At 36.2% G+C, this 16,016-nt stretch overlaps 1 protein-coding gene across 2 annotated transcripts in view; it reads left to right on the top strand.

The window, feature by feature from the left end:
• Window positions 1-2,462: 2,462 nt before the first annotated feature.
• LOC138329534 (sorting nexin lst-4-like) overlaps window positions 2,463-16,016 on the top strand; it is a 40,246-nt gene continuing 26,692 nt past the window's right edge. Inside the window, exons 1-2 of one of the 2 annotated variants that reach the window (XM_069276595.1) lie at window positions 2,463-2,963; window positions 4,115-4,201. In XM_069276595.1, coding sequence (XP_069132696.1) covers window positions 2,949-2,963; window positions 4,115-4,201 — 102 coding nt within the window. In that variant the 5' untranslated portion in view covers window positions 2,463-2,948. The remainder of the gene's footprint in view (window positions 2,964-4,114; window positions 4,202-16,016) is intronic. The other variant, XM_069276596.1, reaches the window with a different exon arrangement.

Below are 16,016 nucleotides of genomic sequence, written 5' to 3'. Positions count from 1 at the left end.
ATCTTTTGTCGATTCTAGAAACGCATAGACTGGATGAAATTCCAATTGATCTCTATGAAATTGAAGTCTCTGGTTATTAAAGTATAGGTATATTTTCGTTTCAATGCTTCTGGTAAAAGGTTTTGCAATTTAATACTCATTCACGTTCCACGTGATACCCGATAACGTTTGTGCACGACTATTGTTTATATTGGTGATGGAATGACGTCAAAAGATATCATGCGCTAACGTCATTTCAGCGGAAAGATTACAAAGAGTTAACGTTCCATAATCACTGGAGATACAAGTTCCGCATATACGTTATCGGGTAGCACGTGGTACATGAATTAATCCCATTGTCGTTATCAGGATGACTTCTATTTTATTAATATGAGATTTTAAGCCAAATGCATTAGCAGGTACCAAAAGTGAACCATACCTGTCTCGTGTTGGACTAAAGATTATCCATGCTTTTGATAAGTAGAAGATGAAATGATCACGGAGATAACTTAAAACAACACCATTTCTTACTTTACATAGCGTTTATACACACGTGTAAATGGAAAGAAACATAAAATTACATTGCGGTTTTGTTTATTTCCCGTTTCACATAAACAAATACAATTGATACGGGTTCGCGCACCTGTCCTTATTGTCTGTTCTTGGTTGGTGTGCATCATATCTCGAGTATGGAAATTAGTATGATATCAATACAAGAACAAACATATACTGATATGATTGAAGCGGGTCAACGAAGGCCTAGGCAACCTAGCAAATACCGAAGTTAAAGACTGACGCGATCAAATTAACGGGTATTTTGTATTGAAAACAATGCAGAAAATTTCCTTAAACTCTGGAATAACAATGTATTAGATCAAGTAACGAGAAGTCACTAAAAATCTATATGCACAACAAAGCAAAGACTGACATTCGTTAAGCATTCTTCGCATTGCGAGTTGTCAAGATAGGGAACAATCTCATGGAAGACGTGATATCAGCAACCAGAGTAAATTCTTACAAGAGTAGCTTGGACAATTACTGGACGGATCAACAACTCGACCCAGTCACTAAAAATCTATATGCACAACAAAGCAAAGACTGACATTCGTTTAAGCATTCTTCGCATTGCGAGTTGTCAAGATAGGGAACAATCTCATGGAAGACGTGATATCAGCAACCAGAGTAAATTCTTACAAGAGTAGCTTGGACAATTACTGGACGGACAACAACTCGACCCAGTTTCACGAACAATTTTAGGGAATTTTTGAGCTTAAATTTCCCTACAGAAAAGCTTTGCAAAAGTTAAGGACTTTTTTCTAGTTAAGGAGCCTTCCGTAAAATTTGTAATGCTATATCCTATAGAGAATTTGAAAGTTAGGCGAATCCTTTAAAGGATATCCATGAAACTATTCCCAGTACTATAATTTTAAATTTGAGAACCAAACTACAATCTCGCCTGTGGTCGCACACAGAGTCTTCAGTTTTGATATGAAATGTTCCAGTGTGGGTATAACGACAATATCTGTTTTAGTAGTATAATACATTTTTTTTTATATTTACCCTAACAAGGGCGTTGAGAAACGAGCCTCAGAAGCTAGAAAACGAGTAATGAATGGAATAATCATAACAACAAATGTAAAATTTACTTTGTCTTTGATCAATAAAAAAATCAATAAAATGAAAGTGGACGGTTTCATAATCTATATGCAATACCATGTCCGTGCGTATATTTGTAAAATAATTTATGATTCCTTTTTAATTAAAACTGGAGAATTATGATAGACCGACGTACATATACGTATATATAATCTTGTCTGTGAAACAGACGTCATAAATAACACATGACAGAGTACTAGTTTTTCTTCAATAAGAATTCAGTTTCAAACAAAATTATCTCTATAATCACTGTACTAAGTTTGTAGAGGACAATATCATTTACAATTGATAAAAACGGAAGTCTATACACGTAATAATGTTTTAGATGGAAAATTATATAACTATACACACATTTCTATTCTTGGAAAAGGTGAGGTGTACAACGTGCCTGTAATGGGTTCTGTAACTGGCAGAGGGCTGTTCCAAACAAAATAACACTTTCTAGGAATCCTAATATAGAGAGTCGGGTGTTCATGTGATAAAAGAATATTGACATTAAAAGAATAATATTGATGGATTAAGATGAAAATACAGCTTAAACCAAATGCAAGATTCCCCCTTGAACAGTGACGTTTCATGTCGTTGTTTTGCCGTCTGACACAGTGATGGTCATTCGCGATACTCCAGACCGGGCGTAGTAAAACTGGAGGCGGTCCGGGAGAAAATAACTGACCAATCACAAGCTGCAGAGATTCTCTTTGAGTATTGCAGAGTGAAAGATAAACACAGTGTGTCGTTATACAATTTCCCTTTGATGTACATCAAGATCAAATTACCTGTGTCTTCAATTTAGCCATGGGTAGATGTAACGTCAGTGATAGTTAACCCCTGGAGTATCGAGGATGAGTATCACGTACGCGGCAAAATAAGACAACAGCGGGAAACATATACCCGCGGTATAAAAACTAAAATTTGATTTATCTCAATTATATTGTACAGGAGATGATGATAAGTGTAGGATTAACGGTAAGATAATAACTTTTGTGATTCTATGAAATTATCGATAATCAATCTCGTTTCGTAAATTATAACTGTACAATTTCGGAAAGGTACTGGTGGGCCATAATTTATGCAAGAGAAAAACAAATGTGCGTCATCGTTTTTAATTAACTTATGTTTAGAGATTTTGTTCTAAATTAAAAAAAAAATCTAAAAAAAAAAGAAAGATATAGATCTACCCCGACCTGTGTTGTGTAACCTAGGGGAGATAACTCTGTGTATTATGCGAAAGTTTGCTGTAGGCCCACTATAACAGAGTAGCCTCCCTTCGGTCGTATTTACAGAGGGCGCAGTCAATCGTGTCAGATTGAGTCATGGCGGAGACCACGGTAAGTTGAACTTTACACCGTTGTTGGATGTTTACACTGTTATGCTTCTGTTTTAAACACTCATTTACCCTCAAACTTTTTCAAAATGTCTTTATATCATCACATGAATTATTGTGATACTTGCCTAAGTAAGTAAAAGGTCAGAAGAGAAAGTGGGCTAATATCGTGACCCACCCCCAAATGGCAGATTGTCATTTCGCAAAACCCCGTCTGAGTCAGTTGGGCTATTTTTGGTGGTGTGATCGTTTTAAAGTAGATTTAAGTCGTAATTTCATTACAAGCGGGAATTATTATATCACTTTAAAAATATTGTCCTTCAATAGATCTAAATATGAAGGTATGTTTACAATTGTACGTTGTAACTAGGAGAGGGTACAAGTTTGTAAGGTGAGGGATCTCAAAGTGAAAATAAGTGGTCTGAATCTTCATATCTGGGTACCAATTGTATCCCTTTTGTATTTGAGCTCTGTCAAGTCAACTGTTGATGTTTATCACTTTGTAAAGACGGATACATTATCCAAGGTGATTGATATGCTCTGTAGTCAATTGTGTCAATCTTATTTTGTTTACTGTTTAATTTATATGGGACTGTGAAATGTAACAGTTACATATGTATATTGAACAGGATTAGATCATGAAATTGTTTGACATTGGTTTGTTAAAATAACATGATTAAAATGATGAAAAAGTCGTGACAATCATGCTGAACAGTTGATCATGCCACCTTATATTATAGCCTCGACTCATGACCCTGCTGTTGTTTTGATTAGTCATCAATAGGCCACTTAACCAAGTCATTAGGGTCCATCTACAATGACTTAAGTGTTTTATTTGACTTGCGAGGAGAACTTGAATGAATTTTAGTATCTATTTTGCACATATTTAGCTAAAGTGTCAGCATTAATATTGTACATTTGCACATGTACACCTACAATGTAGCTATATGTTTCATGGAGTTATGTTATTATGATCGACTGCCGTTCTAGTATTATTTCACCATGGCCAAGATTACATTAATATTGTTACTATGAACTATTAAGCAATAGTGCAAATATTTGGTGTGATTATGTACATTCTGTGATTAGTTCACATTTATATGTTTTATATCATATACATGTAAATATATATAATGCTTTATAATTATGTTCTAGGCCCGTGCGTTGTATGACTTTGATGGCGATCCAGATAATGGAGAGCTGAGTTTCAGGGGAGGAGATGTTCTTACAATCATCGCACAGGTAATTATTGTTGACCGCACAACATTCATGAGGTTTTATATAATCCTATAATTGTACAATGTACAAGACAATTTCTGATTTTCATCTTTTTTTTTTCAATTGACTTTGTTCTTAATTTATATTCAAAAACTAACTGTGTAAAGTTTTGTAGGTTAAAATCCTAGCAGTCCTGTCTCATTTAGATATGTTAATGTAGCTATAGAGGTTATCTAAATGCATGTATGCAGTTTTACTGACATTTCTAGTTTATCCCAATTATATATGTGCATATTTAATTTGTGGTTGCTACACCGAACACTAGCTGGATGCTGTACTGACTGATTGACCTACCTGGTCACAGCTGATCAATCCAGTCCAATTCCACTACATTCCTCCCTTCTTTCTCTGAGTCTTCGCCCACAAAGACATAGAAACAGAAACTCACAAGTTTGTATATAAATCCCCCAGTCTGTCTAGCTAACTCCCTATTAAGGCTTGAAATAGGGGACAGCAATGCAAGGTCATCAGTTTTGTAACAATATAACAGAAAATGTAGCAACCAGACCAGGGTTCGAACCCGAGACCTCCAAATATTAGCTGATGCTTAAATTTTTGAGAAAGCTGGTCATCAATATGATGATCAGCCAGTCCAGTTTCGCCACAAAACAAATTTCTGGGGACAAAGTTAATTTCTTCTTTATACGCAAAATTTGTTACATACATATTACACATCTTATAGGAATCTTACCAATGAAGCTATGATAAGCATTAATGTGTTGCACCCTAAGCATGTTGGTTATATATAATCATTATAGCATTATAGTGTATATAGATGCATACTGTTATATAGAAAGATTCCACTTTCTTATGCTATATATAGCCTAAAGATTAAATTATGTTTTAGTATATTTTATACTTTTTCCTGGTAAACAGTTGAACATATTTGTAGGAAATGAGATAAGAAATATCACATACTGTCAAATTCGAAAAAAAAAATCACATATGTAACAACTGAACATACCTATATCAAAAGGATATTTTAACATTGAGCAAAGGTTACATGCTATTCTAAAGTGTACTACATATCAGAAATATTTTAGCTGACAAGAGGTCACGCAATTAAATGCCAATGTTATCAATTGGCTATGGGCTGGGTGCTTCAGAACATGTATATTTTGTTCCACATATTGTATAACATACTTAATGGGATGATATTCCATATCTGATACTTGAAGTTTTGGCCATATGTCCATCTGACATTTAATGTCTGTACATGCCATCATAAATGTATAGGAGGAGAAAGATAACACTGGTCTGATGGCCCAAAGGGCTGTAACCATTTGTCTGTCACACATAATTACAGCCTGGTGCATGACAGCACACCAAGGAAGGTTATCAGGATAATGTTTTAGATGCAATAGTGATTGAAATAGCATAATAATTAACCCTGATATTTGTGGTTCTGCATGCAGCTCTGAAGATATTCTATGGTAATTGTAATCACCTAATTATAGACCTTTAATTAATACTTTACTTGGAATTTTTACTCTCCGAATGTAGTACTTGTCCATGCTACAATACAAAATTGAGTTGTAAATAAAGAGAAGAACTACAGTTTCAAATACATGTACAAGAGAATATAGATACTTGTCATATCAAATTATTATAGACATATATATGCATGATAGCAGCATCCTTCACTTAGATGATACATGTAGTTTAGCATTTGGTCATAACATACTAATTTAGATTTTATTTCAAATATCAATGATCATGAGTTTGTGATTATCCAGTGATTTTTCTCTGCTTATATAACCAAGGTCAATAAACGACCCCATTCTCAATGCCAAACCCCTCTAATTTTTGCCATGCAATTACAATGAAAAATTCTCAAGTCAAATCGCAGAAAAACTAATGAAACCTGTAAATCTGAAACCAACTTCTCTTCCCTCATTGTTCTACCTGAAAACATACTACTCTGAAGCTGTTTTGATGGTTCACCTTGTGATAAAATGAAACAGTTTAATTACTGTTTAACAATATCTATCACCTATAATACCATGTTCAGTATTTGGTAACTTTTTCCCAAAACTTGTCTTTTTGCCATCAAAAATTCACAAAAAAACCTTTTCCCCAAAATTTCCTGAAAAATCACTGTTACCTTTAAGCCATTCTTAAGTTTCGCTTAGTTATTAAGCTAATTCAAATCTTCATAGTATTATAATGACAACAGAGGCATTCACAATTTGTAGAGTAATTCATCGACTCCAAAAATATTTGCAGACGTTCAGACAGATCTAGATGTACTGGTTTATGTAATATTTCTTTATATTTTAGTAATAGTGATAGCTATAGAAATAACTTAATATTTCATGTTTTCTGTTAGATTGTCTGTTAGAAAGATAATGTATAGTAGTTATGAGACATATATGTTATATATAAAAAGATCACACTGATAATAAAAAGGACCAATCTTATAAACACAGCCAAGAAAGTTACATTAGGAGACAATGCCCCTAACTCACAAGTTTATAAAGTGATAGAAATGCTGTAAAAATGACTTATATCTGGCTATTGGTGTAATAAAAGTAGTAAAAGGAAAACAGTAAACTGGTATAGCACTAGTACTGTGACAATAACATTACAGTACTGATGGGACCACATGTATATAGATATGGGAACTGGCCATGGGCTAGGGGCTAGAACAGGTGTAGATTTTATCTGATATTAAGACCCACACTGTCCCACAGGTATTTTAGATTAACCATATTGATATAATTGTTCACAACTTTGCCAGTTGTTATTCAAACATTTCAGTCCTTTTTCATTGTCCTATGTACATGTATATACTGACTAAGAAAATTAATTATAATTAACTTTGTTCTGAAATACAACTTTTGTTTATAATTAAAAACACATGATTGTTACATCTGAATCCTCCACACTCACACGTGCACTACCATATATGGGTGAGTTTGATCATGTAACATCTGATTCCTCCACACATACTACCATATATGGGTGAGTTTGATCATGTAACATCTGATTCCTCCACACATACTACCATATATGGGTGAGTTTGATCATGTAACATCTGATTCCTCCACACATACTACCATATATGGGTGAGTTTGATCATGTAACATCTGATTCCTCCACACACATACTACCATATATGGGTGAGTTTGATCATGTAACATCTGATTCCTCCACACATATACTACCATATATGGGTGAGTTTGATCATGTAACATCTGATTCCTCCACACATATACTACCATATATGGATGAGTTTGATCATGTAACATCTGAATCCTCCACACATATACTACCATATATGGATGAGTTTGATCATGTAACATCTGATTCCTCCACACATATACTACCATATATGGATGAGTTTGATCATGTAACATCTGAATCCTCCACACATATACTACCATATATGGATGAGTTTGATCATGTAACATCTGATTCCTCCACACATACTACCATATATGGGTGAGTTTGATCATGTAACATCTGAATCCTCCACACACATACTACCATATATGGGTGAGTTTGATCATGTAACATCTGATTCCTCCACACATATACTACCATATATGGATGAGTTTGATCATGTAACATCTGATTCCTCCACACATACTACCATATATGGGTGAGTTTGATCATGTAACATCTGAATCCTCCACACACATACTACCATATATGGGTGAGTTTGATCATGTAACATCTGATTCCTCCACACATATACTACCATATATGGATGAGTTTGATCATGTAACATCTGATTCCTCCACACATACTACCATATATGGATGAGTTTGATCATGTAACATCACTGTAACATCTGATTCCTCCACACACATACTACCATATATATGTGGATGTTTGATCATGTATGATTCCTCCACACATACTACCATATATGATGATTTGATCATGTAACATCTGATTCCTTCACATACTACATATATGGATGAGTTTGTCTACATCTGATTCCTCACACATATACTACCATATATGGATGAGTTTGATCATGTAACATCTGATTCCTTCACACACATACTACCATATATGGATGAGTTTGATCATGTAACATCTGATCCTCACACATCTACATATATGGGTGAGTTTGATCATGTAACATCTGATTCCTTCACACATACTACCATATATGGGTGAGTTTGATCATGTAACATCTGATTCCTCCACACATACTACCATATATGGATGAGTTTGATCATGTAACATCTGATTCCTCCACACATACTACCATATATGGATGAGTTTGATCATGTAACATCTGAATCCTCCACACACATACTACCATATATGGGTGAGTTTGATCATGTAACATCTGATTCCTCCACACATATACTACCATATATGGATGAGTTTGATCATGTAACATCTGATTCCTCCACACATACTACCATATATGGATGAGTTTGATCATGTAACATCTGATTCCTTCACACATACTACCATATATGGATGAGTTTGATCATGTTACATCTGATTCCTTCACACATACTACCATATATGGATGAGTTTGATCATGTAACATCTGATTCCTTCACACATATACTACCATATATGGATGAGTTTGATCATGTAACATCTGATTCCTCCACACATACTACCATATATGGATGAGTTTGATCATGTAACATCTGATTCCTCCACACATATACTACCATATATGGATGAGTTTGATCATGTAACATCTGATTCCTTCACACATACTACCATATATGGGTGAGTTTGATCATGTAACATCTGATTCCTCCACACATACTACCATATATGGATGAGTTTGATCATGTAACATCTGATTCCTCCACACATATACTACCATATATGGATGAGTTTGATCATGTAACATCTGATTCCTCCACACATACTACCATATATGGATGAGTTTGATCATGTAACCGTCTGATACCTCTGATTCACAATATACTACCATATATGGATGAGTTTGATCATGTAACATCTGATTCCTCCACACATACTACCATATATGGATGAGTTTCTGATCATGAGTTTGATCATTACATCTGATTCCTCCACACATACTACCATATATGGATGAGTTTGATCATGTAACATCTGATTCCTCCACACATAACTACCATATATGGATGAGTTTGATCATGTAACATCTGATTCCTCCACACATATACTACCATATATGGATGAGTTTGATCATGTAACATCTGAATCCTCCACACATATACTACCATATATGGGTGAGTTTGATCATGTAACATCTGATTCCTCCACACATACTACCATATATGGATGAGTTTGATCATGTAACATCTGATTCCTCCACACATACTACCATATATGGATGAGTTTGATCATGTAACATCTGATTCCTCCACACATACTACCATATATGGGTGAGTTTGATCATGTAACATCTGATTCCTCCACACATACTACCATATATGGGTGAGTTTGATCATGTAACATCTGATTCCTCCACACATACTACCATATATGGATGAGTTTGATCATGTAACATCTGATTCCTCCACACATATACTACCATATATGGATGAGTTTGATCACACATACTTCCATATATGGATGAGTTTGATCATGTAAGAGTGTACTAATTTGAACTTTGACAGCGCCACCCTAGAAGCCACATCACAGATCTTAAGGACTAAAACTTAGGTCATATTTAGACATATCCTTGTGAATAGAAAAATGAATGTCATTCTGAGAAGCAAAAGTATAAATATACTTTAAAGTCAAGTGAGCATTTCCTACCTGTGGTGCATTAGTGTTTTTTTTTTAAAGTACAGTGTACTACAAATTTAGCTGTAATAGTATATGTAAGTGAGTGCATGTACATGTGCACAAACCCTGACAAAAATATTATGAAAGCAAGAGTTATAACCCCCAACCCCTCCATCCTGACCCCCAACCCCTCCATCCTGACCCCCAACCCATCCATCCTGACCCCCAACCTCCCTCTACCCATCCCAACGACAAAGTTAGGAGATATAGTGGATTGGGGTTTGTGTCCGTCTGTGTAGACAGAGATATAGTGGATTGGGGTTTGTGTCCGTCTGTGTAGACAGAGATATAGTGGATTGGGGTTTGTGTCCGTCTGTGTAGACAGAGATATAGTGGTTTCAGGTTTGTGTCCGTCTGTGTAGACAGAGATATAGTGGTTTCAGGTTTGTGTCCGTCTGTGTAGACAGAGATATAGTGGATTCAGGTTTGTGTCCGTCTGTGTAGACAGAGATATAGTGGTTTCAGGTTTGTGTCCGTCTGTGTAGACAGAGATATTGTGGATTCAGGTTTGTGTCCGTCTGTGTAGACACAACAATATATATCCACTGATCCTGATCAACCTGACTACTTCTCAACTACAGGAGGGATTTCAACAAAACTTGGTGGCATCAATATATTCCTTAAACAGTATAGATGTGCATAATCTATATTGGAACAAGATATTTTTCAATTTCAACAAATTTTATTTCATACAAAATATGAAAAGGGATCAAACAACAGGCTAAGCCTTATACAGGTTGTCTCCTAGATGTTGGAAACATGAACAAGATATGAGGTGGCCTCCTCGGCCCAGTTGTTCTAATAGTGATTAGGCTAATTACAGTTTAACAGCAATTTTCAAATCATGATAAAAAAATTCTGGAAATATGAATTTTACAAAATGTTATAGGAATCTTAAGAATGCTGTAAATAACCGAGGGCTGGACAACAATTTCAATTAATTATGATTACCTAAGTTAAAACTATTGGTTATACTCTCAAAATGCAACATGCAAATTATAAATATGTACTGTACATACTTATGGATGTGACATAAGTTTCCAAATATAAAACAGATTTTATTTCTGTGTTATCTTATTCAGTTATATACTATTGTGATCGGTGTGATAGGCTTTTATATCTACTGATAAAGTCAGGCTTAATTAAGCAGCAAAATGCAGGCATACAACACAAATATTTTGTGATAATCACTTATCAATTATTTAAAAATATTTCCTTTCATTGCACAAATATTTTAAGTTTGATAACATATTAATACTGGTACATGTATCTTTGTACACATGTAATTAATGTATTCTGTGACATGGATTGAGAATTGATTTACCTACTCAGATGAATGTTTTAAGATCTAAAACATTGTCTTTCTATGTAAGTTTGGTATGGGATATACTTCAACACATGCATTACTACATGTACACTACATGCTATACTGAAGCATTAAATATTTGTTAAATAAACCATATGGTAAAGTAACATGCGTTTTATATCAGAGTCTGTATCGCAACTGTTTTCTCTTTTATTTCTCAAGTACTGATAGATGTTAACATATCTCAGGCAGCTGGTGAATCTATCTGTGTAGTTATAGTGAAGGGAGCCTGGGTTATCTATTAAATCAGTGTGGTGGGGGCTCTACTGGTCCCAGTCGGATGCTTGAGGTTATCAGAAACTGATCAAGAAAGTTTGAGCTCCTGTACATTTGGATTTATATATATGTATAAATACTGTGTGTGAAGTGAAAAATTAACCTGTGTTGCAATACTTTAGTGAGAGTTGGCAGCTTAGACCTATATCCATGTACTGTAGACAGTGAGAGTTGACAGCTTAGACCTGTATCCATGTACTGTAGACAGTGAGAGTTGACAGCTTAGACCTGTATCCATGTACTGTAGACAGTGAGAGTTGACAGCTTAGACCTGTATCCATGCACTGTAGACAGTGAAAGTTGACAGCTTTGACCTGTATCCATGTACTGTAGACAGTGAGAGTTGACAGCTTAGACCTGTATCCATGTACTGTAGACAGTGAGAGTTGACAGCTTAGACCTGTATCCATGTACTGTAGACAGTGAGAGTTGACAGCTAAGACCTGCTCTGGTAGCTCTAGATCAGAAAACACCTTAGCAAAAGTTGCTAAAACCTTTCTTTTTTCTTAAGCAAAAAAGAAATGTTTTTAGTAGAACAAAGCTAGTGTTCCACAAAGTCACTTTTTTGTCCTTTAAAAATTACTAAAAATATGAGTGATATCTACAATAGCGCATAGGGCAAAATGTGCAATGCTTTTAATTGTTAAAAGTAAACTTAGAAAATAACAAAAGAACATGATATTTTCATACTATTCCATATATTCCTCCCTATTCCTCAAGGCCATAACCAGGCCTTATTTTTTCAGTGTAACACTTGGAATGACAAATGTTTAGAAACTTAAATTCCATCTTGAATCATGAATTTGATAGCTCAGGTATTCAGAATGAAAAAAATGAAATTACAAATCTATTTTCTTTCTTCAGCAAAAAAAATGGCTTAGCAAAAAATGCTAAAATGATTATTTTTATTTTAGCAATTAGTGTCTACCATTAGCAAAATGCCCAAAATGCTATCCATAGAGTGAGCACAGACCTGTATGGTAGACAGTGAGAGTTGACAGCTTAGACCTGTATCCATATACTGTAGACAGTGAGAGTTGACAGCTTAGACCTGTAACCCTGTACTGTAGACAGTGAGAGTTGACAGCTTAGACCTGTATGGTAGACAGTGAGAGTTGACAGCTTAGACCTGTATCCCTGTACTGTAGACAGTGAGAGTTGACAGCTTAGACCTGTATCCATGTACTGTAGACAGTGAGAGTTGACAGCTAAGACCTGTATGGTAGACAGTGAGAGTTGACAGCTTAGACCTGTATCCATATACTGTAGACAGTGAGAGTTGACAGCTTAGACCTGTAACCCTGTACTGTAGACAGTGAGAGTTGACAGCTTAGACCTGTATGGTAGACAGTGAGAGTTGACAGCTTAGACCTGTATCCATGTACTGTAGACAGTGAGAGTTGACAGCTTAGACCTGTATGGTAGACAGTGAGAGTTGACAGCTTAGACCTGTATCCCTGTACTGTAGACAGTGAGAGTTGACAGCTTAGACCTGTATCCATGTACTGTAGACAGTGAGAGTTGACAGCTTAGACCTGTATCCATGTACTGTAGACAGTGAGAGTTGCAGCTTAGACCTGTATCCATGTACTGTAGACAGTGAGAGTTGACAGCTTAGACCTGTATGGTAGACAGTCAGAGTTGACAGCTCTAGGCCTGTATCCCTGTACTGTAGACATTGAGAGTTGACAGCTCTATAGGCCTGTATCCATGTACTGTAGACAGTAAGAGATGACAGCTCTAGGCCTGTATTCCTGTACTGTAGACATTGAGAGTTGACAGCTCAAGGCCTGTATCCCTGTACTGTAGACAGTGAGAGTTGCAGCTTAGACCTGTATGGTAGACAGTGAGAGCTGACAGCTTAGACCTGTATCCATGTACTGTTGACAGTGAGAGTTGCAGCTTAGACCTGTATCCATGTTCTGTAGACAGTGAGAGTTGACAGCTTAGACCTGTATGGTAGACAGTGAGAGCTGACAGCTTAGACCTGTATCCATGTTCTGTAGACAGTGAGAGTTGACAGCTTAGACCTGTATGGTTGACAGTGAGAGTTGACAGCTCTAGGCTTGTATCCCTGTACTGTAGACATTGAGAGTTGACAGCTCTATAGGCCTGTATCCATGTACTGTAGACAGTGAGAGTTGACAGCTTAGACCTGTATCCATGTACTGTAGACAGTGAGAAGTGAAAGCTTAGACCTGTACGGTAGACAGTGAGAGTTGACAGCTCTAGGCCTGTATCCCTGTACTGTAGACATTGAGAGTTGACAGCTCTATAGGCCTGTATCCATGTACTGTAGACAGTAAGAGATGACAGCTCTAGGCCTGTATTCCTGTACTGTAGACATTGAGAGTTGACAGCTCAAGGCCTGTATCCCTGTACTGTAGACATGAGAATTGACAGCTGTAGGCCTGTATCCCTGTACTGTAGACAGTGAGAGTTGACAGCTCTAGGTCTGTATTCCTGTACTGTAGACATAGAGAGTTGACAGCTCTAGGCCTGTATTCCTGTACTGTAGACATTGAGAGTTGACAGCTCAAGACCTGTATCCCTGTACTGTAGACATGAGAGTTGACAGATCTAGGCTTGTATCCCTCTAGTATAGACAGTGAGAGTTGACAGCTGTAGGCCTGTATCCCTGTACTGTAGACAGTGAGAGCTTACAGCTCTAGGCCTGTATGCCTGTACTGTAGACATTGAGAGTTGACAGATTTAGGCCTGTATCCCTGTACTGTAGACAGTGAGAGTTGACAGCTCTAGGCCTGTATCCCTGTACTGTAGACAGTGAGAGCTTACAGCTCTAGGCCTGTATTCCTGTACTGTAGACATGAGAGTTGACAGATCTAGGCCTGTATCCCTGTACTGTAGACAATGAGAGTTGACTGTAAACAGTGAGAGTTGACAGCTCTTGGCCTGTATCCCTGTATCATGAACACTGAGACACTGTAGAGTAACTTGTTGACAGCTCAAGGCCTTTTTTCCTGTTAAGTAGATGGATATAGCTCAGTGGCAGTTTGACCTATTGCAGTTTTTAGTGAATGCTGAGAGAGCTGGCATGAACACATCCTTGACTCATGGTTATGATAAGATTGTAGCAACCATCGACACAAGGCTCCACTTACAGTGTACACTTTAACCGGATACAATATAAGATGATGTACAGTATAAGAGGATGAGCAGAATGTCACTTCCTGTGATGTGCCACTTTTCTGTTTAGTATGTGGGCTTATGTATGTAGGTGTCCCTTAAAAGCATCCAGAAATAATTTGTGGAACATAATGCATGGATTTGTTTACCTTGATCTCTACTTATATCTGAGGAATAATATTCCATCTTTATATATTACAGAGTTAGCTCCCTTGCCAGTATAGGTATCCATTGTGACGTCATTATCTTGTGAGTGCAATTCACAACTTTTTCTCAGAAAATTATGACGTTAAGCTTACGAACCAGTGACGTCACTATCAATACCTAGCCGCAAGTGCAGATAACTCTGTAATATGGAAATGCAGAATACTGTATGACAGTAAATATTGGTAGAGTAGAAATTTTCGTTGCTTTTGTTGATGATATATAGATTATCATGAATATAAAAACACAACAGACTTTATAAGAATTAGTAATTATAACTCTCTCATACTTAACATTCATATTGAAAAAAAAATTATCTTGAATTATCTTCATTTTACTTCACACTTTAATTTTTGTTTTACCTGTGAATATGTAGGGCTGTATCATGTACATATTATACATCTCAAATATCAACTAGTAAATTACAGTATTTTGTTTGATATTAATGTCTTCGGATACAGTGTGAATCAAACGTTACTTAACAGTTGTATCATCTTTCTGAACTTGATAACATAGGAGAGATCTATTGCTTCAAACCTTAAGGATCAGTGAATCAGATATTGAATCAGAAGATGTAACAGGTAGAGGTGGATTCATCACATAGTATTATGTCATAACATTCCAACATTTACAAACAATATAGATACCGTACGTGTATTCTACCCATAAGTGCTAGAAAATTGAGACTAAGAAGAGGGGGGGGGGGGGGGGGGGTTGGGCGGTGGGAAACTAAATGTGACCAAATTTTAGAAGACTTTTCACAAAACTTTTAAATAAAAGCCGCAAATTGATTTGTAAAAGAAATGATTAAAGAAACTTTATGGTATTCATATTTTCAATCTACAGTTATTAAGGATTTCAATTCAAGGCAAGTGAACTTAAATTAAGGCCCAGAAAATTAAGGTGGGGTACTTATATGGGGCATTTAATGGGTAGAATATGGTAGCGTACTTTTGTGTATGGATGATGTAATGATGTTACAATCTGTCAAAGGTCATCTGAGGAAAGCTCTTTATCTGTGGG

Source organism: Argopecten irradians, chromosome 8 (assembly GCF_041381155.1).
Source record: "Argopecten irradians isolate NY chromosome 8, Ai_NY, whole genome shotgun sequence".
NCBI classification, from domain to species: domain Eukaryota; kingdom Metazoa; phylum Mollusca; class Bivalvia; order Pectinida; family Pectinidae; genus Argopecten; species Argopecten irradians.
Note: the sequence above shows the minus strand (reverse complement) of the source record. Positions and strands in the feature narration are given on the sequence as shown.